Here is a 15,919-nt window from a genome sequence, read left to right as displayed (position 1 = left end):
CTATTTTATGGGGTTGCTTTGAAGATTAGTTTAGTTAAAGCGCACTAACTTGCATCCAACAGTGCCTAGGATTTCTCATGATTCATGCTGACAGTTTGCCAAGTGCAAATTATAAAATAAGCCCAGATAATTTGAAATTGATAGATATTTCTGATTGCTGTTCAACTCATGGAACATAGGGGGCAGCACTAAACTGTATTTAGGTTAAATATTATAAATGCTTTGTGTAAAATTTACTTTGTTCATTTCAATTCCCTTTATTAGGCTAGATTTTTGACCCTGGAAGGTTAAATTGGAGTGTTCAGACAACTTTTCTTAGTGGTTGAGAGCTGGCTTTATCCAAATTACTTACCCTTGGGTGGTTGTTGGTGGTGATTACGGTGAAGATTATCTGTAGGTAAGCAGTTATCTTGGGGTTTTCCCAAGGAGTGTATGAGATTAGATGCCTGGTCAAAACAAAAGAGATGGAATATGGAAAGCAGCAGCTGCCTTCCTGCTGGTGCAGTGGATGGAGAAGCATAGAAACGTGAAGATTAGCATTTTAATATTAGTATTAGAAGCAGCACCAGCCTTCAGTGTACCTTTCATTAGGAGCTGTTTAATGCATCATAAAAGCAAAGATACAGATCAAGAGGTTTTTAGGAAAATAAAAACCTCTTAATTTGAATTTAACTTGTAACTTTCTTGGTCTTTTTCCTTGTGCAGAACCACATGCCACTGTCTGAGTCACTGGAAACTGCTTACACCATCTCAGCTCAGTGTCACCAGTGCTGTGCTAGCTGTGAGAAGCTGCACATTTGTTATCCATTAGTCATGACAATGTTATTGTTTTTGCAAGTTAATTTTTTCAATGTTTTTAATGGCTGTAAATAAAGTTATTTCGATTGGGTAAACTGTCAGGAGGCGGCCTTGCTTCTTGTACTATCAGAACTGTGAAACTAATCTTATCTGTGCAGTGTCCTGATCTCACCTTCTGGTAATTTCTCAGCCATCCTCAGAGGTGGCCTGTGTGTATGGGTTGGTAGGATGAGTAGGAAGAGGCAGATCTGCCACCTGATTTCTGATAGATGTGCAGGCCTGCTCTTCTCTTTGACCCTAGTGTCCTGCAGGCTCACTCTCAAGCCTGTATGGGGAAAGGCTCCTACAGTTCTGAGAAACATGGTGTTCTGGCTTCTTAATTCCATTAGTGCTGGCAGACTGATGTTACAGGAAGGCTGGATGTTAAAGTGCATGCTTTTAACAAGTGATGGACCCAGTCCCATGTCAGATGTCCTAAGAAGTAAAACTTTGCCATCTCATATCTTTCTAATAGAACTTATTCATTCCCATCCATTTGTCTACAGAACAATTTGTTCCTACAGTCATATCTATTTGTGATTGGGAACAGATCTATCATTTTCCTTCAAAAATTATACTTGAAAGAATACTGTTTATTTGCTAAGGAATTAAATGAGGATACTGCTATAACCTGTTTTATAGGAATAATAGTAAAGAAAATAAACCGCCAAATTAAAACAGACCAGAGAAATCATGCTTGACTCATTAAAGGAAAGAAGCAGAGAAAGCAAGATTATATTTTCCTAATAAGAAATTCTATTGTCATTCCCTATTACTAAACAAATTCATTTATATTATTATGGAATGTATGTAGTGTCTTTCTTATGGGGGATTTGTGACATTTTACATAATTTTATAAAACAGATAGTAACTTAGAAATCCTTATAAGGGCCCTGAAATTTTGTGGCTATTTTGCAAATATGATACAATACTGATGTCATTGCTAATATACGCAGTTTTCTTTATGAAAAAGTAAGTATTTATTACATTTTTAGAAATATGAAAGTAAGGACAATGTTTTATTTATTTTTTTACCCCTTTGTTCCATTATTCATAGCAAGCCTTTGATAAATAGATGATCAGTAGCTGACTGGTAGCGCTAAAGAAGATATTGGCTGATGAGTGGCTATCCTAGTTTAAATGTTTTTGGAAGTCTGATTACTTGAAGGGACTCTAAAGGAACTTCTTTTATAAGCTGAAGAATCCTTTTGCAACTAAGTAACCCTCCCTAATTTATCTCTTTGTCACAATTATATAATCTAAAATCCGAGCAAACCAATGAGACTAACCTTGTACTTTTGATATGTATGTGACAATGTAATACTATATTAATACAAGTAAGAAAACCTTTTTAGGAATAGAGAAAGAATCTGGGTATATATTACATTATTATATAATAGGCAATATAAACTATTATTATATGATAATAAATATAAACTAAACTGGAGCAGTAATGTAGGTTCAGCAGCAAACAAAAAATGCCTGTATTAGGGTTCAAATTTTCTTGTGTCTGCTCTAAAAAGACCAGTAGGAAAAAATGCCAGTGTGTCTTCATAACTGTTAATTATAGAAAGAAACAAAAGCTAATAATACAAACTATATATTCAGTTTTGCTTAATACCTTGACGTAAGAATACAGGGTTAAAACTAAATTAAGGAGCATTTGGTTTTCCTTGCAGTGTTTCATCATTACGATTAGCTTATAAGGATCTTGAAATTCAAATGAAGAAAGATGAAAAGATGAACATAAGTGGCAAAAAAAAAATCGAATCAGAGAGACTTGGTATGGGATTTGGAAATTGCAGAAGGTATGAGACTGCATTCTTGGATTCCAGATTTAAGCTAATTTGCTAATTATGAATGTATTTTCCTTGGGCTATCTTAATTTCAACTTTAGAAGTATTGTCTTTTTCTCTCCCTTCCCTTCTGCACCCATTTTGCTTTGCTACAGTATTTAATAAAGCATGAAAAATCCCAACCTTGATTCTTAGAGGAAAGGAAAGAGGCTTGGCCCCACATCAAGCATTCATTGGAGTAAAAACATGTCTGATCTATGTTGACTGTTTTGCACAATCAGTTACAGCCTTCACAAAAGTTTAATATTTTTGGAGACTTATACCAAAAACTACACTAATACATTTATTTTTCTTCAGAGTATAGGTTAACACATGATCTTCTGGTGAAAACAAAAGTCTATATGAATTAAGTAATGCCATTTTTTTCTGTTTATTCTCTGTTTTCTTAAGTGGTATTTCACATTCAGTGACTTCAGACATGCAGACCATAGAACAGGAAACGCCCATCATGGCAAAACCAAGAAAAAAGTATAGTGATGACAACGGTGATTCCTATTTTACTTCTAGCTCAAGGTAATCTATTAATAAATCATCATTAAAGTGTCATTTTGTAGAGCAATGCCTAATATGGACTTACTAGTTTATTTGCATTAGGAGCAAGTACAAATCAGTTTGCTTCATTGTTTTTAAAAGCTTGGGCTGGAGCGCTATCCTTTAGAATAAAATTTGATAAAATATTTGTAAGTAGACAATGTTTGTTAATATTAAAATCCTTGATAATAAAATCAGCAACCAAGGGAAGCGGATGTGGCTCAAGCCATTGGACTCCTGTCTACTATATAGGAGGTCCAGGGTTTGATGCCCAGGGCCTCCTGGTGAAGGCAGGCTGGCCCGTGTGGCGAGCTGGCCTGCACGGAGTGCTGGTCCGTGCAGAGTACTGCCCTGCGCAAGAGTGCTGCCCTACACAGGAATGCTGCCCCATACAGGGGTGCTGGACCACACGGAGAGCTGGCACAGCAAGATCACGCACAAAAAGAGACACAGAGGAGAAACAATAAGAGATGCAGCAGATCAGAGAGCTGAGGTGGCGCAGGAGAGAGTGATCACTTCTCTTCCACTCTAGAAGGTCCCAAGATCGGTTCCCCGATCTGCCTAATAAGAATACAAGCAGACACAGAAGAACACACAGCATAATGGACAGACAGAGCAGACAATGGAGGAAGGGGGAAGAAATAAATAAATATGTCTTTAAAAAAAATCAGCAATTGAGAGTTAAAATTCGAGGTAGGGATGTGCTTATCTGAAATGTGCAGTTGGAGAAGTATCCAAAATCCCAAAGGTATACATTAAGTTCTTTGGTATTATTTTGACAGCTGTTGGAGTAGTTTACAGTTATGCCTTAGGGCTTCGGCACATTATTTTGGTCCAGAATACCAGTTTTGGGAGTCTCCAGTTAGCAGGATAGAGTATGAAACTCTATTAGTATGTGTATTTTTATTAATGCCAAACACTATTGCTCTTGAGGGGATGTGAGGACCGTCCTTCAGCACTCTCTGCCTATTGAGGTGAGGTTCATAACTCTAGAGTGAAGCAGACCATGGAGAGTGCCCTGGCCCAGGTTCAAGCAACCCTCAGGGGCAAGGAGAGCAAGTTTCTACTTGAATCAGCCTACTTTGTAAGGTTCTTCCAAGAACCTGACCAGTACAGGGAGAGGCCTGCTATTAAGGCACCACGTAAACCTAAGACTCTCCTGGAGGTGGGCATCCTGCTGAGAAGCAGAGCGGGTAAGAGTGTAGGCCCAGGAGCCAGACAGACCGAATTTGAATCCTGGCTCTGCCACTTACTGGCTGTATGACCTTGGACAAATTATTTAACCTCCTTGTGCTGTAGCCTCTTCATCTATGAATTTGGGATATTAACAGTACCTACCTCATGGGGTCATTGTGTTCATACAAATGGAGCATTTGGAACAGTGCTTGGCTATTATTAATGTTATGTGTAGCTGCTAGTATAATATAGAAACTCAGTTCAAGGGACAACGTACCTCAATCTAAATGTTTTATTGCTATTGTTACTAATAGATGAAACAGTGACTACACTGAAGACAACCTTCAGGTTAGGAGTTCATGAAAATCAAATGTCAGTAGTGGACTGGTGACTACCAGTGGGCTCCCTCACTTACATCTTAGAGGTTGATGGAATTATCTGCCAGTTATACAGTCTCAAAGCATTTTCTTAAAAGATGGAATATATGTTAACTATTAACTAGAGTCTAATTTTGATATTACATATTTTCCTATCAAAGTTCATAGAAGTGTTTAAGGAATTGTGTGAAGAAAACTATCTTAAAAAAAATCCTTTAAGCATTGCTCCAAATTATTTCAAGTCCATATATTTTACAAAAAAAAAAGTAGTGCAGTGGTGTTTCAGTTCAGTACTTTTCAGGAATTGGATGGTTTTATCTTTTATCTTGAATAATCTATAATGTACCAGGTTTCACTTTATTTAGAAGTTATACCCCCTGTTGTTCCTTTTACAGGTATTTTTAAAAAATACATTTGATGCAAGGTAAAATTAAGCTGGTACTTAGATTTGCAAACTGCATGCATGTCAGATTATTTTAGATATGCCTATTAAATGAGAATGAGTCAGGGTAAGAGGAAATTCTTGGGAATGTGGGTTCCCCATTTGCCTGCTTGGCTTTTCCACACACATTGTTGGCTGTTTCACTGCTCATTATCAACCCCTGATAATGTAGCTAATAGTGTAGGAAGGTAAAGAAAATAAATTTCAAATTAAATCATGCTAAGGAGACACATTTGGTCCTTGCCTTCACTGGACCTGTGAACTGGTTTACCAAAGTGAGGCTGATTTGAGCTAAGAGGCCTAGGAAAGTGTGTAAGATAGCATTTCCTCACAGAACTGCCTGTGGGCTGAACGGGCTTTCCTGACGAGAAGGAAGAGTGTCCCATCCCAGGAAGAGTGCAAGCAGAGGCTGGATGGCCTGGAAGGGTACAGTGTGGGATATGAGCATTGTGTAGTGGTGGTTGGACTTTCGAGGTTCTTTACAATTCTGAGATTGTGGGACTTGGGATTTTGCAGATTTAGCATCACACCAAGGAAATAACATTCTCCATTCATATAAACCAAAGTGCTTATCTGAGAATGTAGAGGCATTGGATTATTTTTAAATGATGAGAACATTAAAAAATCGGAGAGAGAAAGCCATTCTGCTTAGATCCCACTGACTATATAGCATTCCCTGCACTAGGAGAAGGGGAGCATCTCTCCCTACCATTCACCCATGAGAGGTTCTCTTTACTCTTGTGCAATGCAGGAGGTGTCCAGCAACTTGCTGGGAGACAAAAAGATGCCCGACCAGGCCTCTAAGGTACCCCTTGAAAGACAAGGTGACTATGACTGACTAAGAAACTCATAAGAAACTCAACAGCCCTCATCAACTTCCAAATCTTTATTGTATTTTCTAATGTTTTGCCTTCTAGAATTCAGTTCTTAATGCTTTTTACATTATTTTTGCCCTCCCAACCCTGAAAATATCCCTTAAAATCCCATCAAAAAGCAAATTACTACATCATATCTGATTATGGCTCTAGACAATTGTCTATTCCATTTAAGGCCACATTGGCTTATAAGACTGAACAAATTGTTCTTGTTTCATTATTTTATGGTCAATATATAATTACATTGTTTATATCCTGGAAATAATGAAATTTGAGACAAAAAAAAAAACAAGGATATGGTTGATCTTATTTTTAATAGAAACAGCAAACACTCTTTCATAATTCATAATATTCAAGTTCTAATGGGCTAATGAATAATTTGGAAGCAAGAAGAGCTCTTCATGGAGTTAACTGGCTTGCTTTCAGAGTCCATGTTTATTTTACCTCAGTTGCCAAAGTACCTAATAGTGCCCTTGTTCTACTAATTGCAATTACCTTACCTGGAATAGAAAAGGTGTTTGTGTTCCCAGCAGACAGCCTGCAAGTCATGATAAACAGTACAGTAAGGTCTCTGGCAGAAATCTAGTAATTGTGATCTATATGAAAACGCCATCTGCTCCTAGGTTTCAGATCATAAATAACTGTTTCATAGCAACCCTTTGAAGGAGAAGGCTAAAGGATTTCTGAAGCCCCCTAAAAAGCAGATTAAAGCCCCGCAGAGGACTGTCTCATGGCCAGTGATGTCTCTCCTGAAGTTTCTCAAGGCCCATCACTTTATAAGAGCTAATTAAATATTTTAAAAATTCCTCTTTGAATTGGTCTTACTTCTTTTCCTTGGGCCCTTACAAATAAGTCCTTCAAATATTTGAAGATAATTTTCTAGGTCAACATGCATCCCACCCCTTTCAAACCTTCCTCCTCTGATGTGACTTGAAGTTCCTTGTCATCCTGGTCTTTCTTCTCAGTACAGGCTCTGAGATTGTTCTGTTCCTCCAGGAGAACATTAACCAGCTCTAGGGAGAGCCACGAGTGGCTTGGTTGGTTTCCAGCTGAGATCCAAGTACACTTTGTATGCTCCATTTTCCTTCCTGGAGAGAGAGGCCAGTGTGACATTATTTATTCTTAATGACCTTCTTGCCAAAGAAGGCAGAAATCACATTTTCTCTATTATCCATATGAAAAACATGCTTACTCCTTCCTCTCCCTCTTTTTTTCTGTCAGAAAAAAAAAAGTATTTTTGTTTTATCAATTTTTTCCCCCAAATCTTAGCTCATATGGGCCCCTGACCTATTTGTTCTTGCTTGTTCATGCTGCTGTCTTAGACTCATCTTTGATTGCATGCCTTCCAACAGCGCAGGCTTTCCATCTTTTCTACAGCTTCTCACGTTGGAGCTCGTTGCTCACCTTTGTTTCCCATGTGTTTCCCCATTCCTACCCTCTGGAGAAAACCTGGGTGGCATTTTAAAGCTTCTGTATTCTCTTCAGTCATCTTTCCTTTCCTAAATGTGCACCTGGAATCTGCCTTTCTCTCTTATGAAATTCTTGAAATCTGCCCTTATAAGGAGCACATTTCTGGTCATGTTCTTTTTTCCATCCTAAGCTGTCATGGATTCTAAGCTGGCATGAGCACTTTTTATTAAGGGCCCTGGCACTTCCACCTCACCTATCAATCTCTGTCCTCTTTATCAGGCACACTCTGCTGCTCTTGGTTGAAGATTTTCCTCTAACCACACAGGACTAAAAGCTGCCGCTTTGTTCTGCTCTCTGAGCAACACCCAGTTCAGTGATGCTCAGCTAATGGAAACACATGCCGAGCCAGAAGGCCGGCATCTCCTCTGAGACGTTGACAGATCAGGTCAAGTTTATGTTAAACTGCAGCCTAAAGAACATCTGCAGAGCAGTCCAGTGGTCAATAACCCATCCCTTTGTATCTGAGTCCATGAGGAGCTAGTTAGCATCATTTACATTAAGTGGTTGTTATGATCAATGTCTTAAGCCACTCTTAACATGGAACAAATTGCCAGCAATAAGCTCCTTGAATGGAGTCAGTTCTCCTAGCTTAGCAGCATTATTTGTGACATCTAACTAGGCAGAACTAGACCCAAAGAAAATGAAATATGTAATTTCACGTTGGGTAGCACTCAAAGATGGTATGTGCTATCTGGATAGGCTTAGTTATGCTGCAGTAATAAACACCCTCCGAGTCTCAACACAACAACAATTTATTTCTTGCTCATATAAAGTCTGCTATGGGTACAGGTGATTGTCCAGAGTGCTTCTCCTCCATATAGCACCTTGGTTGTCCAGGATGATAGAGGTTTCACTTGCTGAGGCTATACCACCTAGAAAACATGACCTCTTCTCAGGGGCAAGGGAAGGGAGGACTGGGCACACTGGCACTTTAGAGGCCTTGGACATGATACACTTCATGTCTAATGCTGTTTCATTGGCCAGTTCTAGTCACATGGCCACCCCTAACTTCAAGGGATCAGGGAAGGGCAGCCCCTCACATACCCAGAAGTATAGGACAACCCTACATGAGGGAACATCAGTAAGAGCCTCCTGAATCACCATCCTTCTCTTTTCATGCAGGTACTTTGATGAGCCAGTGGAGCTAAGGAGCAGTTCTTTTTCTAACTGGGATGACAGTTCAGATTCCTATTGGATAAAAGATACTGTCAAAGATACTGAATCAATTCTGAAAGCCACAGGCTATTCAGACAGGTATGAACAGCAAAACTGGCATTGTAACAGTGAATCCGTGCATCTCAAGGAGAAAAATATTGATAATAACATGAAAACTTTTTCTGAGTAAATGATTTTATTCTACTTTCTATTAAGACTATTCTTTTAATTTTAAATACATGATTCTAAATCAAGGGGTGTATATCAGAATCACCTATGGACCTTTTAAAAACGTGTTCATGGACCTCTTTCCTGAAGATTCAGAATCCATGGGTCAGGAGTGGCCAAGTCTGGGGATGTGCCACTTTTCCTTTCACTTTAAAGTATTGTTTACACACAATAAAATTCATCTTTTTTAGATTACAGTCTTCAAATTTTTACAAATACATGTAAGTCTGTAACTACCACTAAAACCAAGATACCAAACACTTCCATCACTCCCCAGAATCCCCCTGTGCCCTTTGTAGACAACCTCTCCCCTCAACCCCAGCCCATGATAACCACTCGTATGTTTTATGGCTTTACTGTTTTGCCTTTTCCAGAACGTCATATAAACAGAATCAAACAATAACCGGCCAATTAAGCTTCTTTAACTTTTCCATGGTACGTTTACGATTCATCCTTGTTGTTGCATGATCATTCTTGTTTATCCAGTCACCTGTTGAAGGACATCTGGATTTTCTCCAGTTTTCAGTGATAAAGCCACTGTAAATATTCATATACAGGTTTTTGCATGAACATAAGTTTTTCCTTTCACTTGGGTAAATACCTAGGAATAGGATCGCTGAGTCATACGATAAGTCATATGTTTAACTTTCTAAGAAACTGCCGAACTGCTTTCTAAAGCAGTTTGTGTTCCCACCAGCAGTGTGTGTTTGAAAATTCCATTTGTTCCACATCTTCATCAGCACCCGGTATTGTCAGTTTTCAAAAATTTAAGCCATTCTAATAAGTGTGTGGTTATGCGTCATTATGGTTTAAATTTGTGTTTTCCTAACAACTGATGATGTGTTTATTTTGTGAACTTATTTGTGGTCCATATGTCTTCTTTGGTGAACAGTCTGTTCAAATCTTTTGCCCTTTTTAAAAATTGGGTGTATTGTTATTATCTTTATTGAGTTTTGAGAGTTCTGTATATATTCAGTATCCAAGTCATTTATCAAATAAATATTTTACAAGTATTTTATCCCAGTCTGCCTTCTTTTGGTTTGAGTATTGTTATAATTCCATTTCTTCTCTATACTGGCTTATTATTTATACCTCTGTAAAAATATTTAGTTTTTTAAAATCCTAGATGACCCTCAGATTTACAAGATGCATCTTTAATTTATTAAAATCTTTCAAATTATAACACTTCAGTGTATGGATCTTATAACAGTATACTCCCAATTGTTCTTTCCCATCTTTGTGTTATTGTCATATATTTTAATTTTGCATATCCTAAATGACAGAATACATTGCTACTGTTTTTGCTTTATATAATTATTAATATCTTTCAGAAAAATTAAAAGTAAAAATGAGCTTTATATTTATCTTCATTTATGCTATTTCTAATGCTTTTCATTTCTTTGAATAGATTCAAATTTATACCTGGTTTCATATTCCTTGTACCTGAAGACTTCCTTTAATATATCTTGTAATGCAGGGCCACTGTCAATGGATTCTCTCAGTTTTTATTTTATATGAAAAAGTCTTTATTTCTCCTTCAGTTTAGAAAAATAATTTTGCTGGGTATGGAATTCTGGGTTGATGGTGTTTATCTTAAATGTCACCCTTTGCTTCTGGCTTACATAGTTTATAACAAGAAGTTTGCTGTACTTCTTATCTTTGTCTCTATGTAATCTATCTTTTTTCTTCTCTGTCTCACTTCAAGATTTTCTCTTTGTCTTTGTCCTTCAACAGTTTGAATATGGTATGTCTGGTAGGTTTGGGGGAATTATTTACCTTGTTTAGTTCTCTTAGCTCTTTGGGTATATGATTTGGTATCTGCCATTGATTTTGGAAAATTATTGGCCATTATTTCTTCAAATATTTCTTCTGCTCCCATTCTCTCTCTTCTCCTTCTAGAATTCCAATTATACTTAAGTTAGGCCATTTTTTAATTTTCTTACAGCTCTTAGATATTCCATTTTCTTTTATATTTCCATAATTTTTATTGCTCTCTCCTCAAGTTTACTGATCCTAGTTATTTTATTTTATTTTTTATTATTAAAGTTAATAGATCACAAGGAACTAGTTATTTTAAATTCCCTGTCTGATGGTTCCAATATCGTATCATAGTATAACTAGATCTGTTGATTTCTTTTTTGACAATTGTTGTTTTTTCTTCCTTTTTTGTGTGTCTATGATTTTTACTGGAAGTGGCATTTTATGTAGAACAGTTGAAACTCTTCAACTATATTTATGCTGACAAACTGGCATGCCTTTGGTGTGGAGAGATTGTCAATCTAGTCAGAAGTAAAGCTGACTTGGTGTTTTGTTCTTATAGTGGTTATACTCAGTGCAGGATTGAAATTCCTCTTGTGTTTCCTTGTGTTTAGAATTGGGGGGACGGAGGTGGGGGGTGGGAATCTGATTTGATTTGCCAGAGGGTTTTTCTCAGTGAATACTCTACTCTCAGCTCTGGGTATTTTCTTGCTCCTGCTTTACAGGGGTGGTCTCTTTCCACACTCTTACCCTCTCCTAGCAGTAGGTTGCTGTTAATTGGTGTTTGTGAACCTGGTAGTGTTTGGGAGGGAGCGTTCTCTGTTGTGTAGTTGCCTTAGTCTTAGGCAAGCCCTGTGTCCTTCGATTTGGGGTGGGGCAGTGATTCTGCCTTCCCTCCCCTAGGAGACCATTGACATTCCGGGCACAAGATATATTCTTTCTTCTGCCCAATGAGTAGGGGATTTTTTTGTTTTGTTTTGTTTTCATTTCTTTCCCTCAGCCGCAGTAAGCCTTCACTTGCGCCCTGAGGAGGATAAGGCCTGTGGCTCCATCCCCAGTGGCTTAAGGCTTTTGGTGCCTAGAAGAGAAGGCTCTGAGGAGGGCCTTCCTGCCTGTCCCACAGCTGCTTACCACCCCATTCCCCCCAGGCCTGCACTCCCTCTGTCACACCAGCTCATAATTGGCTTTTCGCAATTCCTTCAGCATTTTAGCTGAATTCTTACCAGGCTGTTCAGAGTCCAGCATCTGCCTCCAGTAAACAAGTGCTTGTGTCCCTTCTCCCCTTGCAGGCATCTTTCTTTTCATTGATTTTGGGCTAGTTAGTTGGCCTGTAACCTCAGCTTTTGATTGAGCTCAAGAAAAGATGTGACTTTGCAGGTTGTCTGGCAAAAGGTGTGGAGCAATATTCTTTCCAGCTTTCTACATCCTAAGTGAAAGCTGGATGTGTCGTTTTTTGAAAAGCCCCACAGGTAATATGATGCGCATCACCAGCTGGGCAATGTTCTTTACATGGAATCAGCTAGCCTGTAAGCACTGTGAAGGACCAGGGAATTTTTGAGAGTGCAAGGGGCACTACTAATAGTTTGGGACAAGTATAAGTTGGGCTTGTCCCAGGTAACTGGGTTTACATGGTCATCTGCCTTTGTGATGGAGAGCAGTGTCCGGGATACATTACTAACAGTGTATCCAAGAGTTACTAACTGATCCATGAAATTGATATTTGAAATGACAGACCCATTTGAAATAGGAATATTCTTTCAAATGTTGTGTGGCCTGGATATTTATTTATTATTTTATTAGAACATTCAGGCATTTTTAAATGCCCTTAAATCCTTTTACAAAATTACTGCTGTCAAAATTACCAAATAACGCAGCAATTCCATTCCTAGATATACACTCAAGAATTGAAAGGTGACCAAGCATTTTTTTCCCTTCATTTTCTTCATTAACAAGGAGACCTTGGTCATGTCATTTAACCAATCTGTGCTCACTTATTTATCTTTCCGAACACTGGAAAAACAATTGAGCTTGTTTTTAGGATTAAATAAGATAACTGTGCCTGGACATAATTCTTTAAAATAATACTTCCATAATTTGTTAAGCTGCCTTTTGTCTTTTATTTTATTTTTTGAAGTTGAAATAAAGTTTACTAATTAAAAAAAAAAAAAAAAGAATTGAAAGGAGAGATTCGGACAGGTATTTGTACACCAATGTTCATACTGCATTATTCACAATAGCTCAAAGGGGGAAACAACCTAATTGTCCATGAACATATGATTTAATAAATAAAATGCATACAGTGGAATATTAGCCAAAAAAAGGAATGAAGTACTTATAACATGCTATAACATGAATGAACCTTGAAGACATCATGTTAAGTGAAATAAGCCAGACACAAAAGGACAAATATTGTATGATTCCACTATGTGAAATATCTATAATAGGCAAATTCATAGAGACAGAAAATAAAGTCAATGTTTTCATGGCCAGGGAGAGGGAGGGGTGAATGGGGGATTATTGCTTAATAGGTACAGAGTCTCTGTTTGGAGTGATAAAAAGTTCTGGGAATGGATGGTGCTGATGGTAATACAACATTATGGATATAATTAATGCCACTGAATTGAACACCTAAAGGTGGTTAAAATGGCGAATTTATATATAAACATATATATATATCCACAATAAAAGTTTTTTTAAAAGAGTAATATTGCTATACTTTTTATATGGATGCATGAGTTTGAATTAAAAGAAGTCTTACATGCAAGCATTTAATTTTACATTTAACTGTGGACCAAAAGAAACAAGTTTAAGAAAAACTAGTTGAGAAATAAGAAATTTCAAGTAAAAGAGTTTTTTAATTACTGCTGTAAGCTTTTAAAAACAGAAAATTGTACATGTATGTATTATAAATGAGAAAAGCACTTGCCTTACCTCAAATTAGTTTAACCTATTTTGGTTCTTTTTAATTGTAGACCTACTGCTCGCCGCAAGCCAGACTATGCGTCAGTTGAAAATACAGACGAGGCCCAGAAGAAGTTTGGCAATGTCAAAGCAATTTCATCAGATATGTATTTTGGAAGACAAGATCAAGCTGATGTACGGTTCCAGAGCATTTCCGTGCGGGCCCCTAGAGCAGGAAGCAGGCATGCATGCGGGAGGTGCTGGAGGGGGCTGCTGAGTGAGAAGGGACACTGGGCTGCCTGGGACTGGGAGTCCCTAACCCATCAGCACTGAGCCAGGACCCCACCCAGGTCTGCCTGGCTGTTGCCTGGTATCACTGCATTGGCCGAGGAGCAATGGGAAGCAGGGGCTCTTTCATGTTTCTCTTTTTTCTCTCTGAATTTCCAGTATCCATTCATGCACTGTTTTGAATGAATTTCAGGTGATTTTTTTTATACAATTATAATTTTTTTCAATCCCCGCCCCTTGTGGCTTTTTTGTGTGCTGTCTACACTCTGTGTCCATTTGCTGTGTGTTCTTCTGTGTCTGTATTTATTTATTTTATTTCCCCTCCCCCCTTGCGGCTTGCTTGCTGCCTGCTCTCTGTGTCCTTTTGCTGTGCGCTCTTCTGTGTTTTTGCTTGTCTCCCTTTATTTGTTGCATCACCTTGCTGAGTCGGCTCTCAGCGGTGCTTGCGGGCTGGCAGCTCTCCACAGAGTGTGGGCGAGCCTGCCTTCACAAGGAGGCCCCGGGACGCGAACCCAGGGCCTCCCATATGGCAGATGGGAGCCCAGTTGATTGAGCCACAGCCACTTCCCTATACAATTTTAATTTACTGTTAAGTAATTTGTAATCATAACTAACTGAAGTCTATAAATTTTTTTGGGGGGGTAGATATTTTTAGGTTGTGACCTCCTTTCTCAGAAATGTTAATGAGCTCATTTTAGTGGATTCTGGCTAAGCAGTGGGACTCAAATGGAAAGGGAAAGATGCAAGTTTGCCCTCTAATTCTCAAATGCTCCTCTGCTTACATAAAAGTCCTGGAAATAAGTGATATTAGGTTAATTTATCAGACTATACGGAGAAATATTTCCTGGAGTGTGCTGATTTTATCTTGCAGTAGTAGGCTCACCATCATTTCAAGGGTGTTTAGGGTAGCCACTTCACTGTTACCACCCCTGGCCCACCCCCGTATCCTGCTGGCGTCCTGCCTGCACACCTGCACAGTCTCTGCAGCAGGGACCACCCCACTTCCCGCCCCTGGGCAGAAAAGAGGTGCCCCAGCTCCTGCTGAAGGCAGATCTTGCCGCCCTGCCCCAACCTCAGCTGCTTGGTTCTCCTATGAATTCCACCAAGGACCTTATGGAATTAGCCTTTCCCTCCCTTTCTTCTGGCTCCTTCTACACAACCAAAAGATCTCCCTTATTTTAAAAAAGAAACAAAACAATTGAAACCCTCCCTCACCCCTGCTGCCATTCTCTCTGGCCACTGTTCCTCAGAGGAGCTACCTGCCTCGGGGCCTTGCCTCCTTGCCCTCCCCCAGGTACAGCCCTGAGGCCATCCTGGCAGGATCACCTCTTAAGTGCTTTGTACTCATTTGCTCATTTTAATCCTCACAACAGCGCTGTGCCTCGGGTCTTGTTAGCATCTCCATTTCACACGGAGAGGTTCAGCTGCTTGCCATGTTTGCACACAGGACATGGCAGGGCCAGGATGTGTCCCCACAGTCTCCTCTGCTGTTTTCCCCCTCCTTCTGTGCCTGCTGCCTTTTGTCCATGCCCACCCCCAGCATGCAAGCCTGTCCTTTCAGGCTGCCCTTGCCCCACCCATCCTTCTACCTGGACAGTCCGTCCCTCACCCCCATGTCTGCCTGGTGAGCGCCTTTTCACCTGTCCAGGTTCAGCTCTGTGATGCCTTTCTGGCATCTGGGAGAACTGACACCTGTCTGTGGTGTCTCTGCTCTTCTCTCCAGCTGCTGTCATGAGAATGTCCTGGCACTTGAGCATCCTTTGTGTATGTGTCTCCATCTAGCACACACTCGGCACACAGCCTGCACCCATAACTGCACGTGCAAGCAGCAGGTCAGTCTTTCCGAAACATGTATCTGACGGCACTTGTTCCTGCACAGGGTCCTTCAAGGGCTCCCCACAGGTGGCAGGACAGAGTCTCAACTAGAGCGGGGCCTGTCTCTGAAGAGGTCGCCCTGCCCCTCTAATGCACATGCTTTATTTTCCAAATGAATGAGCCCCACAGTTCCCCATGCCTTTCTCATTC

At 39.4% G+C, this 15,919-nt stretch overlaps 1 protein-coding gene across 1 annotated transcript in view; it reads left to right on the top strand.

Annotated features, from left to right (window-relative positions):
- The window catches only part of ARFGAP3 (ARF GTPase activating protein 3), a 76,849-nt gene that overhangs the window by 48,654 nt on the left and 12,276 nt on the right, over positions 1–15,919 (top strand). Inside the window, exons 10-13 of the mRNA XM_058308879.2 lie at positions 2,517–2,645; positions 3,084–3,206; positions 8,687–8,818; positions 13,678–13,801. Of these exons, the coding sequence (XP_058164862.1) occupies positions 2,517–2,645; positions 3,084–3,206; positions 8,687–8,818; positions 13,678–13,801 (508 nt within the window). The remainder of the gene's footprint in view (positions 1–2,516; positions 2,646–3,083; positions 3,207–8,686; positions 8,819–13,677; positions 13,802–15,919) is intronic.

The sequence above is a fragment of the Dasypus novemcinctus genome, chromosome 12, assembly GCF_030445035.2.
Source record: "Dasypus novemcinctus isolate mDasNov1 chromosome 12, mDasNov1.1.hap2, whole genome shotgun sequence".
In the NCBI taxonomy this organism is placed as follows: domain Eukaryota; kingdom Metazoa; phylum Chordata; class Mammalia; order Cingulata; family Dasypodidae; genus Dasypus; species Dasypus novemcinctus.
Note: the sequence above shows the minus strand (reverse complement) of the source record. Positions and strands in the feature narration are given on the sequence as shown.